The following is a 26540-nucleotide window of genomic DNA, read 5'->3' on the forward strand; positions in this document are numbered from 1 at the left end:
GTAATAACATTTTTACCGATAATGTAATGCCTTATTACATTATTGGGAATTTATTACATTTTCAGGTGGGTCTTTTTTTCCCCCCAAAACTGATAATGTAATACTTTACAAATAATGTAATATATATGTTTATTTTCAGTCCAGAGTTCTACATTTTGTGTTTTAAGTATCTAAGAATGTTATATACGCTGGATTTGAAACACCAGAATGACTATTGGGTTAAATTACAGACTTTGAGTTCCATGTAATAAATTCCCAATAATATAATAAGGTTTTACATTATCGGTAAAAATGTTATTACAATATCAGTCAGGATATTTTATTACATTATTGGTGAAGTTATTACATTATTGGGTTTTATTATATTTTCGATTGAATTAAGTGCAAATTTTATTACATTTTCAGGCGTTATTACATTTTCAGGAAATTATTACATTATAGGGTGAAATTATTACATTATAGGGTGAAATTATTACATTATAGGGTGAAATTATTACATTATAGGGTGAAATTATTACATTATAGGGTGAAATTATTACATTATAGGGTGAAATTATTACATTATAGGAGATTATTACATTATAGGGTGCTACACTCCTGCACGGCCCGCTCCCACTAACGGCATCTCCCAAACATCGGCTTTTAATACTGTCAGATTTCTACCATTAGTTTAGCAGAAAGAACAAAAAAACATCTCTAATGTTTTAAGAGACACAAATAAACTAATAAAAAAACTTCCGACTTACACAACCTGATTTATTGCTTTTCCTCCTGAAACCTGTCCGGCCTGCCGATAATTACTACAACAGCAAAACTCACGAGTAGCTTCTCCACCGTTCTGGTACCGACCTCTGCTGTTAGTTCCCACTTTATATTCAGTCAGTCTTTAATAAGTCGTGCAAATGAATCCAGAAGCCAGTATTAAGTGTTTTACAGGCTTTTCCATCACACACACGCCTGGCTGATCTATCTGGGCCCGTAGGTGACGGAACACACGGCTATGATTCTGGTCCCAAAGTGTCTTATTAAAGAAAGAAAAAGCCTCTTATGGACACGTGAACAAGACTTATAACAGTTTTTATTTGCAGAAGGGCTTTCAGTATTTCCTATAATTGCACTTTTGGGAAAACCATGAAGACTTGTGGTTGGCCGATGTGAGAAAACCTTTGGTTTGGTGTGAATACTTTCCTGAAAGTAACCAATATGGATATGCACCGCTGCAGACGCCGGTGTCGTGCCAAAAAGTGATTGCCTGCCAGAATCTGATTTGTGGGAGCGACAGCGCTAAAACGTCAGATTTTCAGATTATGAAGCTCAAGAATGAGATCAAGTCATATTTAGGCAGAAAAAACTTTTCATTAACTGTATTTGGCCTTCAATCAATATTTGGCAGGTGAAAATGCCTATTTTGTGTTGTAGTGGTCCTTTAAAAGAGTTAAAAGCAATCCTGTGAGCTCTAGTGTTTATATTATGAAGCTCAAGAATGAGATCAAATCATATTTAGGCAGAAACAACCTTTCATTTACTGTATTTGACCTTCAATCCATTTCTGGCAGGTAAAAAGACCATTTTCAGGTGAGAAACCAGATTCTGGCAGGCAGTCACTTTTTGGCTCGACACCGGTTTTAGGGGATTATCTGGGACTTGGCGTCCTCTGCTGGTGGTGCTGAATAAATAATGTGATTTTTCTTTTTTTTTAAACGGATCCAACGATCATCTGGGCCCGGTTTTTCAAAAGTAATCCGCTCGGATTTTGGATAAGGGATTGGATCAAATCATGAAAATGGGTTTTTCAAAAGACAAAACGGATTACATAATCGGATTAGATCACGTAATCCAATCCTGGTTTTGATCTGGATCAAACCTTCAGTTTGGGTTTTTCAAAACTTTTTAGTAGGATTGGGATCACTTTGATCCAAAAAATCGGGATTAAACTGATCCCATCAGAAGGGTGGATTCAGCGTAGATTTCAGGCCCAAAATGTAATGAAACTTTAAAATTGTATCAAATAACACTATATTTGGATCATGCAGTATAGCCTACAAGATATCCTATTTATTCATAAGGTTTTAATTTGATTTGTTCATCCGTCAGGCTACAGTGATTAGGTAGGTTATAACGTATTCAGCCTTTCAGTACAGGCCTACAGCAAAGTAGAAAGAATTTGGCCTCATAAAATAATCCCCCAAACAGCTGTCAATATTGACCACAAATAATATATATCATTCTGTCACTAATTATAATATTTTAATTCATCACAATCAAAAATATTTTTGTTTTGTTTTTAGATGATTTTTTAGAGATGCATGCAATGATAAAACAGAATAACAAAGCAATGGCAATGGCATCACTGGTTTTTGAAATCCAAAACAAATCCAAATCAGAAATAGTGTCTAACTATTGCGTCCCTTGTTGCTCTTTACATATCTATAGTTCTACATTGTGTTTCCTACCCTATTTGAGCACTGGTTATCCAGATTTGGTGATCCTGAAAAGTTTCTATCCGGATCAGATTGATCCAATCCGATGTTGCTTTGAAAAACCGGCTCAAAAGTAAACTGGATTACGTGATCCTGGATAGCAAAAAAAAGGGTTACTAAATCCGGATCAATTTGATCCGGATTAAACCTTTTGAAAAACCGGTCATCCAGGTGAGTCTGAGCCAGGTGAAGTTAAAGAGAAACGTGTAACACTCGCTGAGGAAAGTGGACCTGGACTGAGAAACACTGGCCCACAGCCTTCGTCACGCATTCAAGCAAACAAAACTTCTAAAACTCACAAAATTATTCATTTCATGAGCAAAACAGCCTTTTATTGATGGGGTACCCTTTATTGGAATCTGCTTTTTAGTTAACAGAAAGAAAACGATAACTTTAGAGCAGCTTTCCTTCTCTGTCCGACACGTTTGGATCAACTGTGAGTAAAAGAATATGTGCAACAGTTGTCCAAATGGAAATTTAACAATCAATTTCCTTTGAAAATATAGGTTAAAAGGCAATATATTGTTCCCTGGAGTGAAAATCTATTTTGATTTTAGAGGTTTTGGTCATCCAAAACCATTTCCTGTGTCTTGTGCTGCATTTCCGTGCAGCAGATTCCAGCGGTAACAGATTAGCGGTTGAACGATGCCGTTGTCGTGGGTTCTTGTGCCTCAGAGAAAGAGCCGCGCGGCTCAGGCGTCGGTGCCGGACCGAGCTCACAACGCAGGTGCAGAGGAGGTGAACGGTGCGGGTCCCACGTCGTTTTTTACTAAAGCCCTGCAGGCGCGCCGTCGCCGGCACCACAGAGCGTCGGCGGACGGACGGACTCGGGAGCAGGAAGAGATGGAGACGATAAAGTTCATCGTTTGAAGTGGTTCAGCTCATAAAAGCTCACGCTGCGTCTTTCTCACTCCCCGTCCCGCACGCACGTCCCTCGCTCACGTCCACGCCGCACAAAGGGCTGCAGGAAAACAGTGCTTGTAGTGGTTAAGGGGGTTTACGTTAGTCCCTCCCGTTGGACCGTCCCGCCCGTGTGCGGGCGCCGCGCCGCGGCCTGCTGGGCCCGGCTGTGAGGTGAGGGAGGATTAACGTGTCGACGGGTTGGATCTCCAGCATGTGTTGTCAACAAAGAAGGTCCGGTTTGGTGTGGCGTCAGGTGTTGAGCGGGAGCTCTCCGTGTGCGGAGCCCCACTCCCCCGAGTCCAGCTCCCCGCTGGCCTGGGCCGGGCCGTCCAGCGCCGGGCCGTCCAGCGCCGGGCCGTCCAGCGCCGGGCCGTCCAGCGTCGGGCCGTCCAGCGCCGGGCCGTCCAGCGCCGGGCCGTCCAGCGTCAGGCCGCGCCGCGCGCCGAACACCTTCTCCTGCAGCTCCGTGATGTCGTTGCGGATGTCGGCCATCATCAGCAGCAGGAAGTCGAAGGATCCCGGCGGCCCCTGCAGACACAGGAAGCTGCTTAATCTGCTCTGAATCTGTTTCACAGAGTTTCAGAGAGACTTTGCATAGATCAGAGATTAGAAAACAACAATCAAAGCTTAACATATCACATAAAATAGGAAAATAGATGCAAGATGGCGCCACCTACGGTCGCCTCGGTATTTCGCTCTCTGTTTTTCTTCTACTTTTTGTTTTTTCTTCCCCCAAGCGGTTGCTCTGATGAACTCTCACAAATAACAAAGTCTCAGAGTAACCAATCACGTGCAATATAAAAATAAATCATCAAAATATAAATAAATCATCCAGCACCCTCTTTAATATTCATGTTGCCTCACTCTGCTGCACCTCTCACTTTTTTATTTCTTTTGTAAAATTTTTAATTTTTTATCTTGTACTTTTGCATAATTCTTGTCTGTAGGAATTGTAAATAGGTCATAATTATTCTCACTACCTCAAACTTCTGCACCTTAAAATGTTTATAATTTTTGTACATAGAAATTCCACATTTGTCTATTGTTTATTTGTTTATTGTTTACCTTTAAGACCATAAAGAGCGAAACTACCGGAGTCAAATTCCTTGTTGGACAATGTTCCAACCTGGCCAATAAAGCTGATTCTGATTCTGATTCTGATAAAACATATCACAATTTAAAAAAAAGATACAAAGAAACATTCTATTCAAAATACAGATGGGAATAAACATGTAGATGTTTCCATTTATTAATATATGTAGATATATAGATGTATATTATATGACGGAGTATTAGGGCCAAACTAAGAAAAAAAAAGAAGGAAATTACGATATAATAATTATCATAATAATATGAGAATAAAGTCGTAATATTACGAGAATAAAATCGTAATATTAAATATATTATAAATATATATAACTAAATATATAAATATTCAAAATTTTAACACACTCTTTCTGTTAGAGTTCTCATAAATTAACACTTTATTCTCGTAATGTTATGACTTTATTCTCATAAATTGCGACTTTATTCTCGTAATGTTACGACTTTATTCTCGTAATGTTACGAGTTTAGTCTCGTAATATTACGACTTTATTCTATTACGACTTTATTCTCGCAACATTATGACTTTTTTCTCGTATTTTCCTATTTTTTGTTTTGTCTTAGTTTGGCCCTAATACTCCATCGTAATATTATGGATACAGATATGTTATATGTAGGTATGTATATGGATATATTGAGTTGTATTATACATACAGTATTTGTGTATATATACCTCTATTAATGTATACTGATTTATAGTTATATGTAGACATGTCGATACATAGATTTATAGTAATTTTTATGTATATAATTGCAGGTAAATATATGAACCAGTGTATATAGCATATCTACTCTTATATAGGTATTCAAGTATATTGTTATACCATTGCTGTCTATTGTTCTCTATTATATTGTAGTGTTATAGTAAAGTAATGATAATGTAATACTATGCATTATAATTAGGGCCTGAGCACTTACAGTGCTAGGGCCCTATTGTATCTGTAGGAAATGTTTTTTTATTTTTTCCGACTAAATTAGGGCCTTTTTCCCCCTAAACGTGCCCCAAAAAGTCATCAAGTTTTGCACCAAGCCAGGCCTGGTGATAAATGTGATATTTAATGGTTTGCATTAATGGGCGTGGCCTAACGGCTCAACAGCGCCCCCTAGAAAACTTTGTACCTCAAGCCCCACAATACGGTTTGACGTACATGCACGAAAACCGGTACACACCTGTATCATGTCGCAACTTAAAGAAAAGTCTCTTGGCGCCATGGCCGAAACCCAACAGGAAGTCAGCCATTTTGAATTAATCGCGTAATTTTGGCGCAATTTATGCCATTTCTTCAGCAGTTAATACGGCCCGAACCGTAACGTGAACCAAGGTGTGTTATACATCAAAATGTGCGTCTCCATCCTGCGACGATGGGCATTACTTTTCTCAGTCAAAAGCGTTACTGTGGCGACAATAGACGCAAAAGCGCGCCCACCCTTCATCTGATTGGTTCATATTTGATAGTTCCTACTTTCTGCCATAACTTTTGAATGGTTTGACATAAAGAGTCATGGGTGGTGTCATCGGACTCAGTTTTGAGTCCTTGACCTTCATTGGCCTGAATTAATCCCGCCTCTTCTTCTGATTGGTCCATATTTGATAGTTCCTACTTTCTGCAGTAACTCTTGAATGGTTTGACATGGAATGTGGGGGGAAACCGGGAGGGGGCCGGTGGCCATGAGTGCGAGGGCCCATTCATCGCTGCTTGCAGCTTTAATTATTATTATTATTACATACATACATAGTAGCACAACTAAAGGCTGGGTTTTTGTTTTGTTTTCTTTTGTTTGCTTTGATTTGCTTTGATTTGGACTATATTTATATATACATATAATTGAGTATTATATCACTGTAGTGAAACGTTATTAAAGTAGGTATGTGTGTTTTATAAGTAAGCTTATTGAAACTCGTCTTGTTATATGTAAGAATGTATGTAGATTCAGGGCTAGGACTCTTTTGTACTCTTTTTTAACATGCATGTTCGAAATAAAATCTTCATATCAGATAAAGAAACATGCATGTGTTTAATCCCCAGAAACACTTACCGGCGGGCCTCTGGGGCCTGGAGCTCCGCGGTCGCCCTGCAGACGAGAAACAAACACGTGAGGATTCTCATCTCTGCACAGCTGGATCAGGGTCATAACGCATGCACCATGCACGAGAATTGTTTTATTGTTTTATTGTTTATTCGGATCCCCATTAGCTCTTGCCTTGGCAAGAGCTAGTATTCCTGGGGTCCAGCAAGGACAAACATTCCAAAACATATTACTCTACAATCGTCCTTTAACCAAAAAACAATAATTAGAAAATTAAGAAGCTAAAATAAAAACAAAATAATATAAAATAAACAGCAGTAGAACTCAATACAATTACTTTGTAAAACTAAACCAAAATCACAACATCACATCACAACACTTTGCCTCTGAACAGTTTTGTTCAGCATGTTTTAGTACAGTAGTTCAGTTGCATTAGACTCAAAACCTATGAGTTATGGGAGAATGGTCCCATAACAGTTACCTAAGTCCATCGTTAACACGCTAATGAGTTTAAAACATATATATGTTGATGTAATATTTGCTAACAGTTTAATCAGACAATAATTTTTAGGTTTTTTAAATACCAGACATGCTTCGGCGATTCCTTTCGCCTTCATCAGAGTCTTGGGGTATTTAGGGACGGTCCCGCTCTGATGAAGGTGAAAGGAATCGCCGAAACATGTCAGGTATTTAGAAAACCTAAAAATTCTTGTCTGACAAAAAGAATCAGCAAATTAAACTGTAAAGCCATGGACAAAATGAACTTTATTAAATCATTTACTAACAGTGTCTGTAAGGATGAAAACAAGACCTTGATGACGTTTGCTCGTCAGATCATTTTACATGTGTGTGATGTGAACACCAGGACATGGAGCAGCACAGACGCCAGGAGGCCAAAGACACAGAAATATATACCTTTAATCCATCTCTGCCTGTTGCCCCGGGTGGTCCCTGCAGGAATGATTAAGATATGAATATTAGCAAGTTTAATGCTGCATGACGCCTCTTTATAACTAGAGGATCCGGGTTTTTGTTGTTATGCAGCTTTGTTTTTCCTGTGCATATGATTGTGTTGCAACAAATTTCATGTCCTGGACCTGAAACATGGGACTCAAGTCAGTAACGCACTGTGAAAGAGTCTTTACATTCTTATCCACACCTGACCTGAATGAATCCTTTATTTTTATTACAGAAAAGACTTCGAGTTATTTACAATACGCATTACAGAGAAAACACCAACAGATTATTTATTGAATCTAGATTACTGAAACTCCATGATTTGGTTAAATTACAGACTCTCACAATCATGTAACAGCTAAATGTAAAGCATTACCAGAAAACTTACAATACATGTTTACTTTCAGTTCAGACAATGAAGATAGTCGTAGAAAATGTAATTTTAAACATTTATTTGCCCAAACAACTTTAAAGTAGATGAGCATTTCAATTGTTGGAATTAAGTTATGGAATTCATTACATTATGATTTAAAGGGCTGTATAAACATATTTCAGTTTAAAAAGAAATTTAAAGAGAAAAAAATAGCAATGTATGGATGAAATAGTCAAAATGTATAATATGTGCGTATGGAGACGGACGATCTATCTTTGATTTTTTTTTTCCTTTCTTTGTGATATTAACTAAGTAATTGTGCATCTGTTATTATTGTTCAATTTAGTTTTGAGGGAGGGGCAGGTAGAATAAGATTTTCTTCTTCCTGGTTATGGAATAAGCTTTTGATTGTGTTGTCATTTTACGCGTTTGTTTCTTTTGTTTGCATATTTCCATGATCAGAATAAATAAAAATGAAATGAAATGAAATGACCTGCAAATTAAAAGACCAAAAACGAGTCAAGTAAAGCTCTGAAGAAAAGCATGCTGGCCTTTTGTTGCAGTGAGAACATGAGCCTGGTGTTGGCTCGTTCATCCGTCGTGACTTCATTCATTCACAAACGCTGGGATTTCTCTCGGCCCTGCGATGACTCCGCTGACCGGGGGGGATTTAGGGCTTTCATTTCATTCATTTTTCCCTCTCTGCTGCCACGAAATGATGTAAATTCACAGTTTGCGAGGAAAATAAAACCTCTAAATTTTTAAAGTGAGTTCACACTAGTGGTGGGGGAAAAATCGTTATATTGCAATATATTGTTGTGCTCTCTGCAATAAATAATCGATAAACTGACGGCAAATATCAATATTTTGTACATGCACTTCAGTTTGCACTGTTCAGTGTTTACATTTACAAGACTAGGAGAAAGTGAGGTTTATGCAAAATTAAGTTGCTTACTGACTTTTCAGTATTAGAAACAAAGCAGTGACTGTCCTAGTTTATATAAAACATGTTATTATTGTTCATGCACTTTTATTAGTCCAGCTGTTCAGAGTTTACATTTACAAGCCTAGCAGCAGTGAGGAAATATACAAATGCACCTTCTTTGTACGAAGTTTGTATGAAGTTTTGGAATTGTAATAACTACAGACGTTTTCCTTTTTATAGGTATTTTTTCTTTTTCAGTCACATATATCGTGATATATCGTTGATGAAATTTCTTACAATATATTGAATATTAGTGATGCACCGATTGTTCGGTAACCGAAATTGTTCGGCCGAAAATGGCAAAAAAACACTTTCGGTGTTCGGTGGAATAAGTGGGAAAAAAAACAATTAATAACGACGTTGTAAAATAAGGAAATAGACTGGCCGCTCCGTCCCGTAACGTTGCGCAGCACAAACATAAATCGTTGGCCAACCAAAAACTAACCCCATAAGAATTTTACGTAATAGACTGGCCGCTCCCGTAATAAATCGTTGGCCAACCAAAAACTAACCCCATAAGAATTTTACGTAATAGACTGGCCGCTCCCGTAATAAATCGTTGGCCAACCAAAAACTAACCCCATAAGAATTTTACCAACATTCACCAGGAGGTGGAACCAAAACAACATAATGCTGGAAATTAAAACATGTTCAGTTTTTTATGTTCAATAAATATTTTCTTGGGCTCTAGTGGCCCTTTATTCAAGCTGCAGATATGAAAGGGGTAGAGAGAGAGATCGGGGATGACACGCACCAAAGGTGCGCAGGCCGGGATTCGAACCTGCGACCGCTGCAGGAGGACTGTAGCCTCAGTATATGAGCCGCTGCTTAACCCACTGCGCCACCGAGCGGCCCATTCAATAAATATTTTCTACCTTGTAATTTTGTAAAAGATTTTTTTCTTTGAAAAGCCTAAATCAAATTTATTTGACTTATGCAATGGTGAAAAAATTGGCAAAATAAATGAAAAACTGCTGAAGAACCATGTTCGGTATTCGGCCAAGTGTTTATTATTATTTTCGATTTCGGTTTCGGCCACAAACTTTCGTTTCGGTGCATCACTATTGAATATGGTAGATATGGTGATATTATCGTTATCGGGGGCCACGTATCGTAGTTTACACTAATCACATATGGACAATAATGGGATATTTGTGGAACTATTTGGGGGAAAACGGTTATTTCCGGGGGACCAGAAGTGATTTTTCTCACCACCGCGCCCCTGCGGCCCCTCTTGATGTGCCTGAGATCCGGCTCGGGGCCCATGGGCCCCATGTCCCCCCGCGGCCCCCGGGGGCCCGGAGGACCCCGCTCGCCCGGGTCGCCTCTGCTTCCTGGTTCTCCGGGATGTCCTGGTGGAGACAAGTGGACCATGTCACGTTATCACTGAACATAAAACAATCACATTTTATTATATTTACATCAAAAAATAAAATATATTGTAGATCTAACAGCGGTTTGTCTATAGGAGACGACCCGCTCACTCAGGTGACACCAGCAACCTTCCTGGTGTAATTAATAATTACTAATTATCCATGAAAGTTTAAGCTGGAAAAACCACATCAACCATGTCTGTAAAGAAATATCTAAATCTATTGGTATTATCAGCAAATTGGTGAATGAAAATTGTCTCCCAACTAGGGGTGGGCAAAAATATCGATATGGCAATATATCGCGATACTTTTCCAGCTGATGCAATATCGATATTCAAAATTTGAATATCGATTTTTTTAAATTTTTTATTTATTTTTATTTTTTTTCTTTATATTTTTTATCCCTGATTCTTTTCCCATTCTATCGCCCAGTGCTCCTACCTAAGTGACAGTCCTGGGCATTGCCACTCTCTACCAACCCTGGGAGGGCCCTGCACTGAGCTCAGGTTTTATTTCACGTTTTATTTCATTTTATAATTTATTTTTTATATAACACAATTGCCTGTCCTTAAAAAATGAAAAATAATGGACAGAGGTTTATTTATTTATGGATTTATATCTATACTGACTGATCACTGTGCCTGTCCTTGGTTTTAGTTCCATCTTTCTTGTGTTTATTATCATTTGCCACATAATTAAAGCAACCTCATACTAAATTTAATGTTAATTTCATATGATGTAAATAATATGAAAAACATATACAAATATGTTGTAACTTTAGCTTGTATAGTTATAATAAAACATTGTTTTGACTCAGTTTGTCCCATGAATTGTCACTATAATCTGATGAACGTGCAACTCGGATTTTAAGATCCATCACTATCATCTGATGTACATATATACAACTTAGATTTTAAGATGTGTAATGCATTTTTAAATTTTTCGGTGAACTATGTAGAATATAATAATCGGGATATCGCATAATCGGGATATCGCAATGTGTATCGTATCGTGGCTCAAGTATCGTGATGCGTATCGTATCGTGAGGTCCTTCCCAATACCCACCCCTACTCCCAACTCTTTATTATAGCTTGATATATCCATATCTCACTTACTGTAATATTATTTGGGGAGCTACCTATAACACACATCTTCATAACCTTCATGTTGTAAAAAAGATTGTGCAGGATTTATGCCACACAGTAATTGGTCTGTTCATTCTACCCCTCTTTTAAAACAACTCAATATTTTACCCGTCTTTAAGTTAAATACGTATCAAACCTGAAATTTTATTTTCAAAGTATTGTTCCTGCCAGTTTCATTTTCTTTGCCGTGTAAAGATTTTTTTTCCGTTCAACAGTGATATGAACCATTTTAATACAAAACAGGATAATCATTTAAATCTCCCGAAGTTCCTACTGGTTTATGTCAGTTCTCCATCAGATACAGTTATGGAACAGCTATACCGCAATAACTGGTACTATAACTGGTACTACTGGTACTATAACTGGTACTATAACTGGTACTATAACTGGTACTATAACAGTTATTCAGTTATGGAACACCTATACAGCAATAACTGGTACTATAACTGTTATTCCAGTTATGCAATCTCGTCGGTAACCCTTTCTTTTACAGTACAGTAATAACAGGTAATACCATGGTAATTACACTGTAATTACCTAGTAGTAGCTTGTATTTACAAGGTAATTACATGGTAACTACCGGGTAATTTACCCAGTAAGTACTAGGTAATTATTACGTATTTTCTTGTACCATGTAATTATGTGTATTTACCATGTAATTACATGGTAAATACCTGGTTGTTTAAACTAAACATTACTAGGTAATTACAAAGACATTAGATGGAACTATGAGGGAAATGACAGGTATTTACTAGGTTAATATTGGTAACTACCAGTCAATTTACCATGTAATTACTCTGAAATTACATTAATTATTTCTAAGTAATTACCAGGTAATTACTAAGTATTTTTCTGCAACTACCAGGAAATGATAACCTATATTTGAGGTAGTTACCAGCTAATTACACTTCAATGACCATGTAGTTACCTTGTATTTACTCTACATTTCATGGATAACTACCGGGTATTTACCCATTCATTATTGATTTATGTATTATCAATGGATTGGTGCATGTACCCCCGAGGGTGTAAATGACTCTATTGACCTTGTAATTAACCTGATAGTTACCATGTTTTACCTGGTAATCCAGGTACTTACCTTGTAGTTACTTGCCCAGTAATTCTATTTCCTAAGTATTTACCCAATAAGTACAGACATTTTTACCTGGTTTTACTCAGTAATTAAAGTGAAACTGGACTGTAAAAGAAAGCGTGTGTTGTTTCCATAAAATTATCTGGTAATTGTAGATTATAATTATAAAGATTTGAACAATTGGCAAAACGTCTGATAATGGTTACCATCTCGTCTACCTCTACTTCATTCAATCATATTTAAACATCAGCTCAGGACACATTTAATTGATCAGATTACCTAATGATATTTCTAGATTTGTTATTTTTTTCTTTAATCATGTAGATACCATGTTCATTCATGCTGCTGTTTATTTGCTTGGTTTTTGTTTTAAGACTGCAATCATGTATTCTGCATATTTTAAATCTTTGTACAATCTTTTGCTGTATTTTACAGGTAGAGACCTCGTATAAATATAAACCTCAGCCGAGCACATTACACATCTCTCTTTTACATTTGTATGTTACTTGTTCTGTTTTTTTATATTGTGCTGGATAAATAAATAAAAATAAATAAAAAAAAAAGTGACAGAATGAAGGATGTGATTGACGATGTAGAAACTAATCAGATTGTAGAAATTGAAAGGAAAATAGGCGACTAGTTGTACTTCACCTGGGACCCCAGGAGCCCCCGGGGAGCCAGGTAACCCCGGGAGACACGGGCTGTCGGGACTTTTCCCCGACCTTCCCAGGGACGGTTTATCACTGCTGTTGGCCAGACCAGGTACCTGCAAGGTCACGGGGTGTCATGTGAATAAAACAAGCCCAGTTCTGCTGGTTCCTTGTAGGGACGAGCGGTACGGACTAAAACATTTATCACGATCATTTCTGGCATTTATCCCCATAACGATAAAAATGAGGATAAAAAAATACCAATTCAACTCCACCTTTTTAACTATAAATCTATCACCACATTCAGTCTTTGGAGCCAAAACACTGCTGTAAAAGATACTAAATACTAAACTACAACAATTACAGTGAATTAATAAAAACCAATGAAATGAGTTACACCTGTAAAACTGTAATGACTCAGATCCTCCATGTTTGTTACACAAACACGTATCAACGGGAATTTATCTTTCTTTCTTTCTTTCTTTCTAGGTTCGTTCATTTCCTTCCTTCCTTCCGTCCGTCCGTCCGTCCGTCCGTCCGTCCTTCCTTCCTTCCTTCCTTCCTTCCTTCCTTCTTTTTTCCCTTCCTTCCTTCCTTCCTTCCTTCCTTCCTTCCTTCCTTCCTTCCTTCTTTTTTCCCTTCCTTCCTTCCTTCCTTCCTTCCTTCCTTCCTTCCTTCCTTCCTTCCTTCCTTCCTTCTTCCTTTCTTCCTTCCTTCCTTCCTTCTTTTTTCCCTTCCTTCCTTCCTTCTTTTTTCCCTTCCTTCCTTCCTTCCTTCCTTCCTTCCTTCTTTTTTCCCTTCCTTCCTTCCTTCCTTCCTTCCTTCCTTCCTTCCTTCTTTTTTCCCTTCCTTCCTTCCTTCCTTCCTTCCTTCCTTCCTTCTTTTTTCCCTTCCTTCCTTCCTTCCTTCCTTCCTTCCTTCCTTCCTTCCTTCCTTCCTTCCTTCCTTCTTTTTTCCCTTCCTTCCTTCCTTCCTTCCTTCCTTCCTTCCTTCCTTCTTTTTTCCCTTCCTTCCTTCCTTCCTTCCTTTTTTTCCCTTCCTTCCTTCCTTCCTTCCTTCCTTCCTTCCTTCCTTCCTTCCTTCCTTCCTTCTTTTTTCCCTTCCTTCCTTCCTTCCTTCCTTCCTTCCTTCCTTCCTTCCTTCCTTCCTTCCTTCTTTTTTCCCTTCCTTCCTTCCTTCCTTCCTCCCTTCCTTCCTTCCTTCCTTCTTTTTTCCCTTCCTTCCTTCCTTCCTTCCTTCCTTCCTTCCTTCCTTCTTTTTTCCCTTCCTTCCTTCCTTCCTTCCTTCCTTCCTTCCTTCCTTCCTTCCTTCCTTCCTTCCTTCCTTCCTTCCTTCCTTCCTTCTTTTTTCCCTTCCTTCCTTCCTTCCTTCCTTCCTTCCTTCCTTCCTTCCTTCCTTCCTTCCTTCCTTCTTTTTTCCCTTCCTTCCTTCCTTCCTTCCTTCCTTCCTTCCTTCCTTCCTTCCTTCCTTCCTTCCTTCCTTCCTTCCTTCCTTCCTTCCCTCCTTCCTTCCTTCCTTCCTTCCTTCCTTCCTTCCTTCCTTCCTTCCTTCCTTCCTTCCTTCCTTCCTTCTTTTTTCCCTTCCTTCCTTCCTTCCTTCCTTCCTTCCTTCCTTCCTTCCTTCCTTCCTTCCTTCCTTCCTTCCTTCCTTCCATAAATCAGTTTTACACAAAAACGTCATCAACAGGAATTTATCATTTTTACCGTGAGATACAAATTCTTACCGTGGGGGATGTTTTTGACGGTTTATCGTGAACGGTAAAATATCACCTATTCCTAGTTCCTTGGCTCGGGAGTGAAGCGTTACCTGGTTGGGCGATGAAAGCGTTACCTGGTTGGGCGAGTGCGTGTTTCCCAGCCGCAGCTTCAGCTGCAGAAGGCTGTTCTTCATGTTGGTGAAGTCCTGGCAGGTGAAGGAGCAGCTGCCGGCGCTCATCAACGTGTCAGACTTCCCCGACGAGCTCACTGGACGGAAGGAAATGAACAAGTGAATGAATCGTTTTGTCTAGGGAGGCCCCGATACCATTTTCTTCAACCCGAGTACGAGTATTTTCATTTGTGTACTCGCCGATACCGAGTACCGATCCGATACTTCTACCACAAAAATAACTAGGATAAAAAAACTAGGATAAAAATAAAAATGCAATGAATTGGAAGACAGGTTTTATTTGCAACAGAAGTTCAATTTTAAACAAAACTCAGCCGGCTGGGCTTTCCTCCGCGCTTTAGTCTCATCGCAGGTTCATCAGCTAAAGCCGTCCGTGTGAAACAACATAAACAATCAAATAGAATTTAAAATCAGGCTAAATGAACTGATGTTACACTCTTGTACAGTAGGTGGCGGTATGCTCCTTAAAGTTGGTTGCAATCCGCCAATAAAACAGAAGAAGAAGAAGAACATAAACAATCCCATTGTTACGGTTAATATAATACATCCATGGTGCCGTTTCAGGCGAGATAGCGACAATTAATGTAAGCAGGACGTCAGCAGGGTGGACATATTTCAAAATAAGGGACGACGACAGAAGCAAGACAGACTGCGGGCTGTCGGCACGGCTAACCGGCTAACGCGGCTAACCGGCTAACCGGAATGTAACAATGGGATTGTTTATGTTGTACTGTGAGTTTCGTGGAGTGTTTAATAAAGTTCCCTGTGAGTAAGGGTAATACTCAACCGTCCAGTTTGTATAATTAAGGAAGATGGAATTGACTGAAACACGGAACAGCTGCAGCCACAGCTGCACACTGACCCGGGGAACATCTCCCCCTAGCGGCGCTAACCAGTAACTACAACAACAATGAAGTATCGGTGCGTGGTATCGGAGACTTCTTGCGAGTACGAGTTTATGAGGGCAGTATCGGCCCTAGGGTTGCCACCCGTCCCGTAAAATACGGAATTGTCCTTTATTTGAGAAAAAAATGTTGCGTCCCGTATTGAACTAATACGGGACGCGATTTGTACCGTATTTTCATTAACTTTTACACCATATTCTAGTTGAATTATTGAAATAAATTAACTTTTACATCATATTCTAGTTGAATTATTGAAATAAATTAACTTTTACACCATATTCTAGTTGAATTATTGAAATAAATTAACTTTTACACCATATTCTAGTTGAATTATTGAAATAAATTAACTTTTACACCATATTCTAGTTGAATTATTGAAATAAATTAACTTTTACACCATATTCTAGTTGAATTATTCAAATAAATTAACTTTTACACCATATTCTTCACCTGTAGCTATATTATACATCTGGGCTGATGTTACATACGTAGCATAGGAGGCTATTTCAGTTGCTATATGGTTGTCTGTCTACAAAGAAAGTTCCATGCTATTAAAGCATTTTAAACTTTAAATCAAAGCATTTTGTTTTTCATATAAAATAAACACATTTTTATTCAGTTTAGAAGTTTTGGGGCTTTTTTTTTTGGCTCCTGCGCTGCTGAAATCAGGGCGTCCCTTATTTCTATTTCTGAAAGGTGGCAACCCTAGTCGGCCCTGATACCGATACCAGTATCGGGGCATCCCTAGTTTTGTCGTTTCTAGAAAGTTACACTTGCTCGTCCTGTTTGATGCAACATGAACGGACGTTGAACAAACACCCAACCCCTCCTACAGCCGTCCCGTCTGAATGAAGTCCGTTTCAGTGAGGATATCAGCACGTCTGAGCAGAACACAGAGACTTACAGTTGTGCACGGGGATGCAGGAGCGTTCGTCCGGCGCCAGCATGTAGCCGCCGCGGCAGCGGCACTCGAAGCTGCCGACCGTGTTCACACATTCATGGTCGCAGGCGGCGCTGCCGGAGGCCTCGCACTCGTCCATGTCTGTGTCGGACCAGAAACAGGGAGGATGTCACGGTACCATCACTCTGAGGATGCAGGACGGAGGCTGACGTGAGTGAGAGAGAGTAAAGACGCCGCGGCGCTGACTGACCCAGGCAGTACGGAGATTTGTGGGTGCGGTGTCTCTCTCTGTCGAAGCGGTAGCCGGGGTAACACGTGCAGATGACTCGGCCAAAGTTATCGGTGCACTGCTGCTCGCAGGGCGACGCGGCGCACACGTCCACGCCTGCAGGAAGAGAGAAACGTGTCCAACAGCTTCATCATCACCTCTCCCAGTCACAAACATCCACAGGTAACAGGTGACACTGTTTACTACTAATAATAATAATCAATTTTATTTACCGTATTTTCTGGACTACAAGCCGCACCTGCATATAAGCCGCATCCGCTCTATTTTTAAAAAAATAATTAAAAAAAGATATACAAGTCGTACCTGCATACAAGCCACATCCACTCTAGTTAAAAAAAAAAAATATATATATATATATATATATATATATATATATATATATATATATATATATATATATATATATATATATGCAAGTGTAATGAGATTTTTTGACTAAAAATGAGACATTTTAACTAGAAATAAGACAAATATTCCTGGTAAGATTTTGAGTTTTTGCAGTGAGTCACACCAGATCTGGATTTCAGTTTCCAATCAGTCACCTGTGTTTCTGCTTCACTGAAACGTGTGAATGAAGCACCGTGTCGTACGAGCTGGCTCTGCTGGACCGTCTCTGCTGCAGGGACAACATTTGGCTTGGATTATAAGGGACTGTTTTTAGTTTAGTCGTAAATTTGCACGTGCTTTGCAGCTGCTACTTTTTTGTTTCTTGCATGTATATATATATATATATATATATATATATATATATATGTTTTGTGTTATTTTGTGTTTGGGATACAAATGGTCAACTGGAGACTGTACTGAACAATAGAGGTGGGTGCAATTCATCGATGTGTCGATGCATCGCGATGCGTTGGAATCGATTAATTAAAAAAAAAAGTTTTTTTTTTTTTTTTTAAGTTATCCTATCCAGATTCCAGACTGAATAAGCTGCTGAATCATTTCATTTTCAAGAATGCACATTTCTTATTCATTTGAAATATGGCAGATATGTTTACACTAAGTTCATATCTTGTTTACTTGAATTAATGAACTCATTAAATCCAGGACTTGACCGTTTTCAGTGTTTCCACCAATAGAGGGCGCTCTCATGCAAGTGCAGCTTTCCCTGGTCAAAGTTAAGGAAGTCAAAGAGCAAAAGTTTACATAGTCATAAAATACATTATTTAGTGTCTTTGAAAAATACATGTCCAATGTTCAAAAAACCTTGTTATTTACTTAATGAGTGTTGTTAGAGGAACTGAGTTAATTGATTGGCTATTTATTTACAAATGTAGCCACAGATGAAGACAAAATCAATCTGGTATGGAAAAAAGCATTAAAAATCACAATAATCCAAGAATCGTGGCACAAATAATCGAATCGACAATCGTTATAATCGAAGAATCAAAGCTCCAATAATCGAAATCAAATCGAATCGTGAGGTTCCCTTGATTGCACACCCCTACTCAACACTGAACGTTGCTTTTATTTTCCTGACACCTCGCTGCAGGAAGTGGTTCCAGGTCCAAGCGCTGCCTTAAGTGGCTGTTTGTCTGTAGTTCCTAGTTAGTTTTCTGTAGTTCCTCTCTAGCTTTACGGGAGCCGTCCGTGATGCGAGTGTAGCGATAAGTGGAGATATGAGTGCGGTGCAGGAACCTAAGCTGGAAATAAAAAGGCTTTACTGTCTTCATCTGCAAAGGCGTTGATGATGCACGACTAGTTTGGCTTGCAGGGAGATCAGCACCTGCTGTTGATAGAAGTTTGCATGTTTCTTAATAAAGCCCTTATTGTTTTAAACTCATGTGTTCTATATGGTCAAATAGAAATAAAATATCCTCTGTGAAAGGCCAAACTGTCCTGTAGTGAATTTCAGAACATATATATACACTATATATATATATATATATATATATATATATATATATATATATATATATATATATATATATATGATAAACTTATGGTTTTTCATTAGTATGCAATGTTCATTTAGTGTTTTGAATCCCGAGGAGGCATTAAATCACCTTCTACAGACATTATATCTAATTCCAGCCTTATTTAAACCCCCAGCGAGTAAAAGGCAATCCTCAAATTATTTAAACAGAACACACAGTAATATTGATTAACTGCCAGATATTGAAAGTTGAAGTTATCTTGGGAAAAGAATGGGCAGGAGCACTCATTATTTGCACTTTTGACAATTCTACAGCCAATAAATCTAAATAAATCTGAATGTAATTACAGATATAGAAGGTAAAACCATATTATTAGTCTCAACAGCACAAGAACTTCACTTTCTTCTGAGAAAACTGTCCAGATTTAAGCTTGAGAGACATCATTTACTAACTGAAACAGCAGAAAAATGTATTCTCATCACTTTGAACAAGTGTGTCATTGATTTAGAAATAACTGGTATTTTCTGCCCAAACGCATGAACTGGCGGCAGCAGCAGCAGCGGCGGCAGCAGCGCCCTCTAGCGGCGACTGCAGGTCTCTGCACAGAAACCACAGCATTTCTGTCAAAGGAAATACCTGCACGTTTAACACAGAAACCTTCACTGAAGTTGGTTTAATACAGTGAGTTAAACATTCAATACATTTAAAATTTCAACCTGTAAACAGTTATAGGAAGGAAACACATAAGAATGACCTACTTTCAGGAATACACTGGCCCATCACAAACCGGAATCCTTCACAGCATTTCCTCCTGTAGGAAAGAAACAAACAGACAAAACAGTGAGATCAACAACTATTTCACATCATCAGGCTATAAGAATCCATCCATCCATCATCTATACCCGTTTATCCCTATTCAGGGTTACAGGGGTCTGCTCTAGGGAAAAGCATGATTAGGAAAAGTGATTAAGATGAGGGTGAAGAGATGGATTGGTCTCGGTATAATGCAGGGGTCTTCAACTAGATTATTCAGGGGCCACATCTGCAAAAGGACTGTATGGAGAGGGCCACACTGTGTGTGTGCACAAAGCACGCAGGCGGGAAATTTGGGGGTTTTCAAAATGTATTTTGCGCTCAAAGACGAAGATTTATGTACATATTTATGTATATATAATAAACATTTGTGCTCAGGAATGAGCAGGAGAATACATCTGTCTAGTTTACATATGAATTATGTATTAATTGTCTCCAGATTTAGTCATTGTGAATGTTAAATATAATATTCAGATAAAGAAATATTATTTTGAATGCAAGTTCATTTTGAAACCATGCATTGTGCAAACTTAATGAAGTTGATATTGAGCTACTTTTAATAAAACACGCCATAATGACACAGCACCACTTTCCACCAAGATTTCCTTATTTGAATATTATATTAAGCATTTCAGTCCATAGTAGCCAGTTTGATGTTATAAATAAGCAACCAAAATATTAACTATAAGCTCCTTTATTTATGACACTTCTGTGCTTTATATCAGTAAAACAAAACAATCATGAAATTATAGGAGGTTTAGAAATTCATCTGAAATGCAAAGTCCTCATTTAGAGATTCAAATGAAAAAGATTCCGGCCAATCCTAGAAGCCTAATGATGTAAACAAGTCATAATGTGACAAACATTATCACTGTGCAACACTGGCAAAAAATCCAAAGTAGTAAAAACATTTCCAGCAGAGATTAACATAAACTCTGTCCAATGAATCATTAACCAACTGAAAAGGCTACCATGCATCTGAAACTTTTATTAATTAACAAAATACGATATGTAAACTATGTTAGTTTCGCTTGCCGACCGGAAGTGACGTCCGATCGGGACAACACCCCCCCCCCCCCCCCCCCTTTTTGAAATATGACCAGGGGCCACAGAAAAGCTCCTGGCGGGCCGCAAGTGGCCCGCGGGCCGCCAGTAGAATATCCCTGGTATAATGGGATTTTCACACACAAGCAGCTCTCCAGTGAAAATATCCAGTGACCACCAGTTTTTTGGGTTAAAAAGCTCAGAGAGGAACGGCCACACTGGTCCCAGGTGACTGTTATTTTAAGTTATTGTTACTTTTCAATGTGTTGCAGCCATAACATGCAGAAAACCACACGTGAATGCAGGACAGAAGCACAAACCTGACCATAAACCATAAACCATAAACCATAAACCTGACCTGGGTGTCACTCCCAGCTATGAACAACCAAAGTGAGGCTTTCTGGTGGGTTTGGTTTTCTGCTGCAATAATCCCATGGTAGAATCTGAACGCATTTAGGCCTGTGTTGAAAAAATCGATTTCCCAATTCTAAATCGATTCTCATTTTAATTCCTAAAAATCGATTCACATGTCTAAAGATTGATTATTTTTTTAAATTTTATTTATTTATGTATATTTTTTTTTCATCATTACATTACAACTTTGGTTATTTTTTTGTTTATCCCCAAAAAAAGAATATTTTGTTGGACACGAGAATAACTGGTGCCATGTTTTAGCCTTTAAATATGTTTAAAGGTATGAAAACAAAGTGTTAGGTTATAATTGCATAAATTGTCTATATTTCATTACTTTATAAACTGTCTTGGGGTTACATTTGCAAAAAATGCTAAAAACCAAATGCTCAAAAATTTAAAACCCAAAATAGACCGAAAATGGAACAAATGAAAACGGAATGTGGGAAAAAATAAAAGTGATTTCCTGCGTCTCTGTTTCCTCCTGGATCTGTTTGGTAATTCTGACCCACGATGTTTCTGTTTCAGTTCTATCAGCATTCTGGGAGCTGATTGGTCCTTACAGCATCATTAGCTGCAATACTTGCTGTTGAATCTCAATATAATACTAGTAGTAATATGTTGCAGAACTACAGTCATATCATTCATGCAACAGCTCAAAAAACTGTTTTAATAACACTAACCCAAATCAATATCGGAATCGGATCGAATCAAATCAAATCTTGATAATCGATTCTGAATCTTAAGAATCGGAATCGAATCGATTCTTGACATTTGAATGGATCCCCAGCCCTAAACGCATCCGTCCTTCCTTCAAGCTGCTGTAATGATGTGGGGGGGTTCCCTGCAACACTTTGTACCAGCTAACCTGAGTTGTGCTCAGTTAATCTCAAACTGACTTCAAGAACATGACGATGTTCTGAAATGACCCCAGCCCTCCCCGACAGAGCAACCGCTGCAGCTGCAGATCTGCAGTAACGTAGGAAGGAAACCCACTCTGAAACCAGTCCCAGCTAAGAGAACAGCATATGCCAAAAAAAGTAGATTTTCACTTTAAATAAGTAGAAAAATCTGCCAGTGGAACAAGATTTATCTTCTCATTACAAGCAAAACAATCTTGTTCCACTGGCAGATTTTTCTACTTATTTAAAGTGAAAATCTACTTGTAACAGGTGAAAATTGTTGTTTTTTCCAGTGATGAGTCTTGTTTTTAAGTGTAATGAGATTTCTTTGACTAAAAATTAAACATTTTAACCAGAAATAAGACAAATATTCTTGTTAAGATTTGGAGTTTTTGCAGAGCAACAACTAGCCTGCCAACAACCAACAACATCCCACCACGTCTGGCAGCCGTGGCCGTGGAGGAATGTTTGCAGCTGGACGCGCTGACCTGCAGACCAGACGGAGCAGCGGCGGCGACGGGCAGGGAAGCATGTATCCCCCCCCCGGACCCCACGGCCCCCCCCGGCCCCCCGGCCCACTCAGCGGTCGGCTCAGTCTGCATTCAGGGGCCGGATTCACCAATATGTTCTTACATAAGAACAATCTTAAAAAATATCTTAAGATCTAAAATTAAGAAGTTCATTGGAAAGTTCTTAAGTGAAATTCCTCAATATTTTCTTAAGAACCGTCTTAAGAACTGTCATTTCTTATGAATTTCTTATTTTTCCTACTTAAGAACTTCTTCAAATGTCATTGCATTGCACGCGCCAACAATGCAATGCACGCACGAACATTGATATACATAAATATATACATACAATTATACAGGTAGGTTGGTCTTAACCGTCAGTCAGTCACTAAACATGGAGAAGGAGAAAAAGAGATGCAGGAACTTTTCAAGGTTATGGTGGATGAGATTAATGTGAGAAAAAAAATACTGTTGGGGAAAATTAATAATAATTAAAGCTGCAAGCAGCGATGAACGGGCCCTCGCACTCACGGCCACCGCCCCCCATAAGCATATCAGAAATGACACCACCCACGACTTCCTATGTCAAAACATTCAAAAGTTATAGCAGAAAAAAGGGACAACCAATCAGAAGAAGGGGCGGGGCTAATTAAGGCCAACGAAGCTTAAGGACTCATTACAGAATCCCATGACACCACCCACAACTTCCTATGTCAAACCATTCAAAAGTTATGGCAGAGAAAAGTATTCTAGGGGGCGCTGTTGAGCCGTTAGGCCACGCCCATTAATGCAAACCATGAAATATCAAATTTATCGCCAAGCCTGGCTTGCATGCAAAATTTGGTGACTTTTGGAGAACTATCAAATATGGACCAATCAGATTTCAAAATGGCCGACTTCCTGTTCGGTTTCGGCCATGGCTCCAAGAGACTTTTCTTTAAGTTGTGCCATGATACAGGTGTGTAGCGATTTTCGTGCATGTACATCAAACCGTATTGTGGGGCTTGAGGCACAAAGTTTTCCAGGGGGCGCTGTTGAGCCATTTTGCCACGCCCATTAATCCAAACCATGAAATATCAAATTTATCGCCAGGCCTGGCTTGCATGCAAAATATGGTGACTTTTGGGGAACTATCAAATATGGACCAATCAGATGAAGGGGGGCCGCGCCTTTTGGCGTCTAGCGTCGCCACGGTAACACTTTTGAAAGAGAAAAGGAATGCGTGTAGTCGCAGGATAGAGACGCACATTTTGATGTATAACACATCTGGGTTCACGATACGGTTCGGGCCGTATTAATTCTCGAAGGAATGGCTCATATTGCTCCAAAATTACGCAATTAATTCAGAATGTTCAAAATGGCCGACTTCCTGTTCGGTTTCGGCCATGGCGCCAAGAGACTTTTCTTTTAGTTGCGACATGATACAGATGTGTACCGATTTTCGTTCATGTACGTCAAACCGTATTATGGGGCTTGAGGCGCAAAGTTTTTTCTATCTGAACCAATCATATGAAGGGTGGGCGCACTTTTTGGCGTCTAGCGTCGCCACGGTAATGCTTTTGAAAGAGAAAAGTAATGCGAGGTGTCAGAGGATGGAGACGCACATTTTGATGTATAACACACCTGGGTGCACGTTACGGTTCGGGCCGTATTAACTGCCGAAGGAATGGCATCAATTTCGCCAAAATGACGCGATTAATTCAAAATGGCTGACTTCCTGTTCGGTTTCTCGACATGACGCCCAGAGACTTTTCTTTAAGTTGTGACATGATACAGGTGTGTACAGATTTTCGTGCATGTACGACAAACCGCATTGTGGGGCTTGAGGCACAAAGTTTTCTAGGGGGCGCTGTTGAGCCGTTAGGCCACGCCCATTAATGCAAACCATTAAATATCAAATTTTTCGCCAGACCTGGCTTGCGTGCAAAATTTGGTGACTTTTTGGGCACGTTTAGGGGGGCAAAAAGGCCTTCCTTTTGTCAGAACAATAAGAAGAAGAAGAAGAAGAAGAATTCCTGCAATTACAATAGGGCCTTCGCACTGCAAGTGCTCGGGCCCTAATTAACTACTACGCTAACTAACATGCTAACAAACAGTTAACAGGCTCTTTGTGTAATTAATTACAAAGTATATCCTCAAACTATGACCTACTAGTCTAAACTTGTCTAAAATGTGTTGAAAAAGGTGTTTTTAGAGGCTTATTATTATTATTATTATTATTATTATTATTATTATTATTATTATTATTATTATTATTATTACTATTATTATTATTATTATTATTATTATTTTATTATTATTACCTTTTCACAGAAGACATTTTAAGACAGGTCAAGGTTGTCTTAAAGTTAAGAAAAAAGTCAAGAACAAATTTGAGAACTTTTATTTCAAGAATACCTTTTATTCTTAAGTTTTTTCTTAAGAAGAAACTTAAGAAGAAAGTTGAGAAAATACTTAAGAACTTTTTTGGAGAATACGACTTCTTCTCTTTTTTCTTCTTAAGACTGAACTTAAGAAAAAAATGACACTTAAGAAGATTTTTTTTCTTAAAAATGTATTGTGAATCCGGCCCTAGGATTGTAACACTGCAAACGTCATATTTGTGAACCTCTCTCCTAATTTGATCCCAGTTGATGAATATTTGAGCTGTTTTAAGCACGTGTGCAGATCGTCTCTCCGGCCTCCAGACCGGTTCTTATCTGTCCACGCATGTTCACGTCACCGTAAAGCAAAGCAGCTGTTAGAATTCAGTCCTACTTGAGCTTTGACCAAACAAGTAAACTATTAACCATCACTTAAACGCTGAAATCTTTCTGATGGATTTGCAGTCTCCCCGTTTCCGGTTGTTTTTCAAATGCAGCGTTGTGCAACGATTCTGTGGAAACAGATTTCTCTCTCAATTGATTTGTGGTGTTTGGAAGTGACTTTCATCCAGTTCCCCACATGTTGCAGACATTACGGTCAGGACGAAGACTGACAGGAAACAGCTCAGAACTGGCAACGTGGGGAACGTGGGAAACATGGGAAACATCCCACGTGTGCGTCCAGCTCCACTCCTTCTCTAGAAACGGCTCGCTGTTACCGGAGGGGATTTAGCACGCTGTTACCGGAGGGGATTTAGCACGCTGTTACCGGAGGGGATTTAGCACGCTGTTACCGGAGGGGATTTAGCACGCTGTTACCCGGAGGGGATTTAGCACGCTGTTAGCGGAGGGGGATTTAGCACGCTGTTTACCGGAGGGGGATTTAGCACGCTGTTACCGGAGGGGATTTAGCACGCTGTTTACCGGAGGGGATTTAGCACGCTGTTACCGGAGGGGATTTAGCACGCTGTTACCGGAGGGGGATTTAGCACGCTGTTACCGGAGGGGATTTAGCACGCTGTTAGCGGAGGGGATTTAGAACGCTGTTAGCGGAGGGGGATTTAGCACGCTGTTACCGGAGGGGATTTAGCACGCTGTTACCGGAGGGGATTTAGCATGCTGTTACCGGAGGGATTTAGCACGCTGTTACCGGAGGGGATTTAGCACGCTGTTAGCGAGGGGGATTTAGCACGCTGTTAGCGGAGGGGGATTTAGCACGCTGTTACCGGAGGGGGATTTAGCACGCTGTTACCGGAGGGGGATTTAGCACGCTGTTACCGGAGGGGATTTAGCACGCTGTTACCGGGGGGGGATTTAGCACGCTGTTACCGGAGGGGGATTTAGCACGCTGTTACCGCAGGGGATTTAGCATGCTGTTAGCGGAGGGGGATTTAGCACGCTGTTACCGGAGGAGGATTTAGCACGCTGTTACCGGAGGGGGATTTAGCACGCTGTTACCGGAGGGGATTTAGCACGCTGTTACCGGGGGGGGGGAGGGATTTAGCACGCTGCCTCGCTCACGGCCCCTCAAGACGGCACCGTGCT

The 26540-nt window shown here is 39.5% G+C and overlaps 1 protein-coding gene across 1 annotated transcript in view; it reads right to left on the bottom strand.

The window, feature by feature from the left end:
* Positions 1-1061: 1061 nt before the first annotated feature.
* LOC133418368 (collagen and calcium-binding EGF domain-containing protein 1-like) overlaps positions 1062-26540 on the bottom strand; it is a 96934-nt gene continuing 71455 nt past the window's right edge. The window contains exons 3-11 of the mRNA XM_061706981.1: positions 19712-19764; positions 17035-17169; positions 16788-16925; positions 14922-15055; positions 13093-13207; positions 10043-10182; positions 7431-7466; positions 6525-6560; positions 1062-3911 (exon numbers count right to left, since the gene is read on the bottom strand). Coding sequence (XP_061562965.1) covers positions 3633-3911; positions 6525-6560; positions 7431-7466; positions 10043-10182; positions 13093-13207; positions 14922-15055; positions 16788-16925; positions 17035-17169; positions 19712-19764 — 1066 coding nt within the window. The 3' untranslated portion in view covers positions 1062-3632. The remainder of the gene's footprint in view (positions 3912-6524; positions 6561-7430; positions 7467-10042; positions 10183-13092; positions 13208-14921; positions 15056-16787; positions 16926-17034; positions 17170-19711; positions 19765-26540) is intronic.

The sequence above is a fragment of the Cololabis saira genome, chromosome 2 (genome assembly GCF_033807715.1).
Source record: "Cololabis saira isolate AMF1-May2022 chromosome 2, fColSai1.1, whole genome shotgun sequence".
Taxonomy (NCBI): domain Eukaryota; kingdom Metazoa; phylum Chordata; class Actinopteri; order Beloniformes; family Belonidae; genus Cololabis; species Cololabis saira.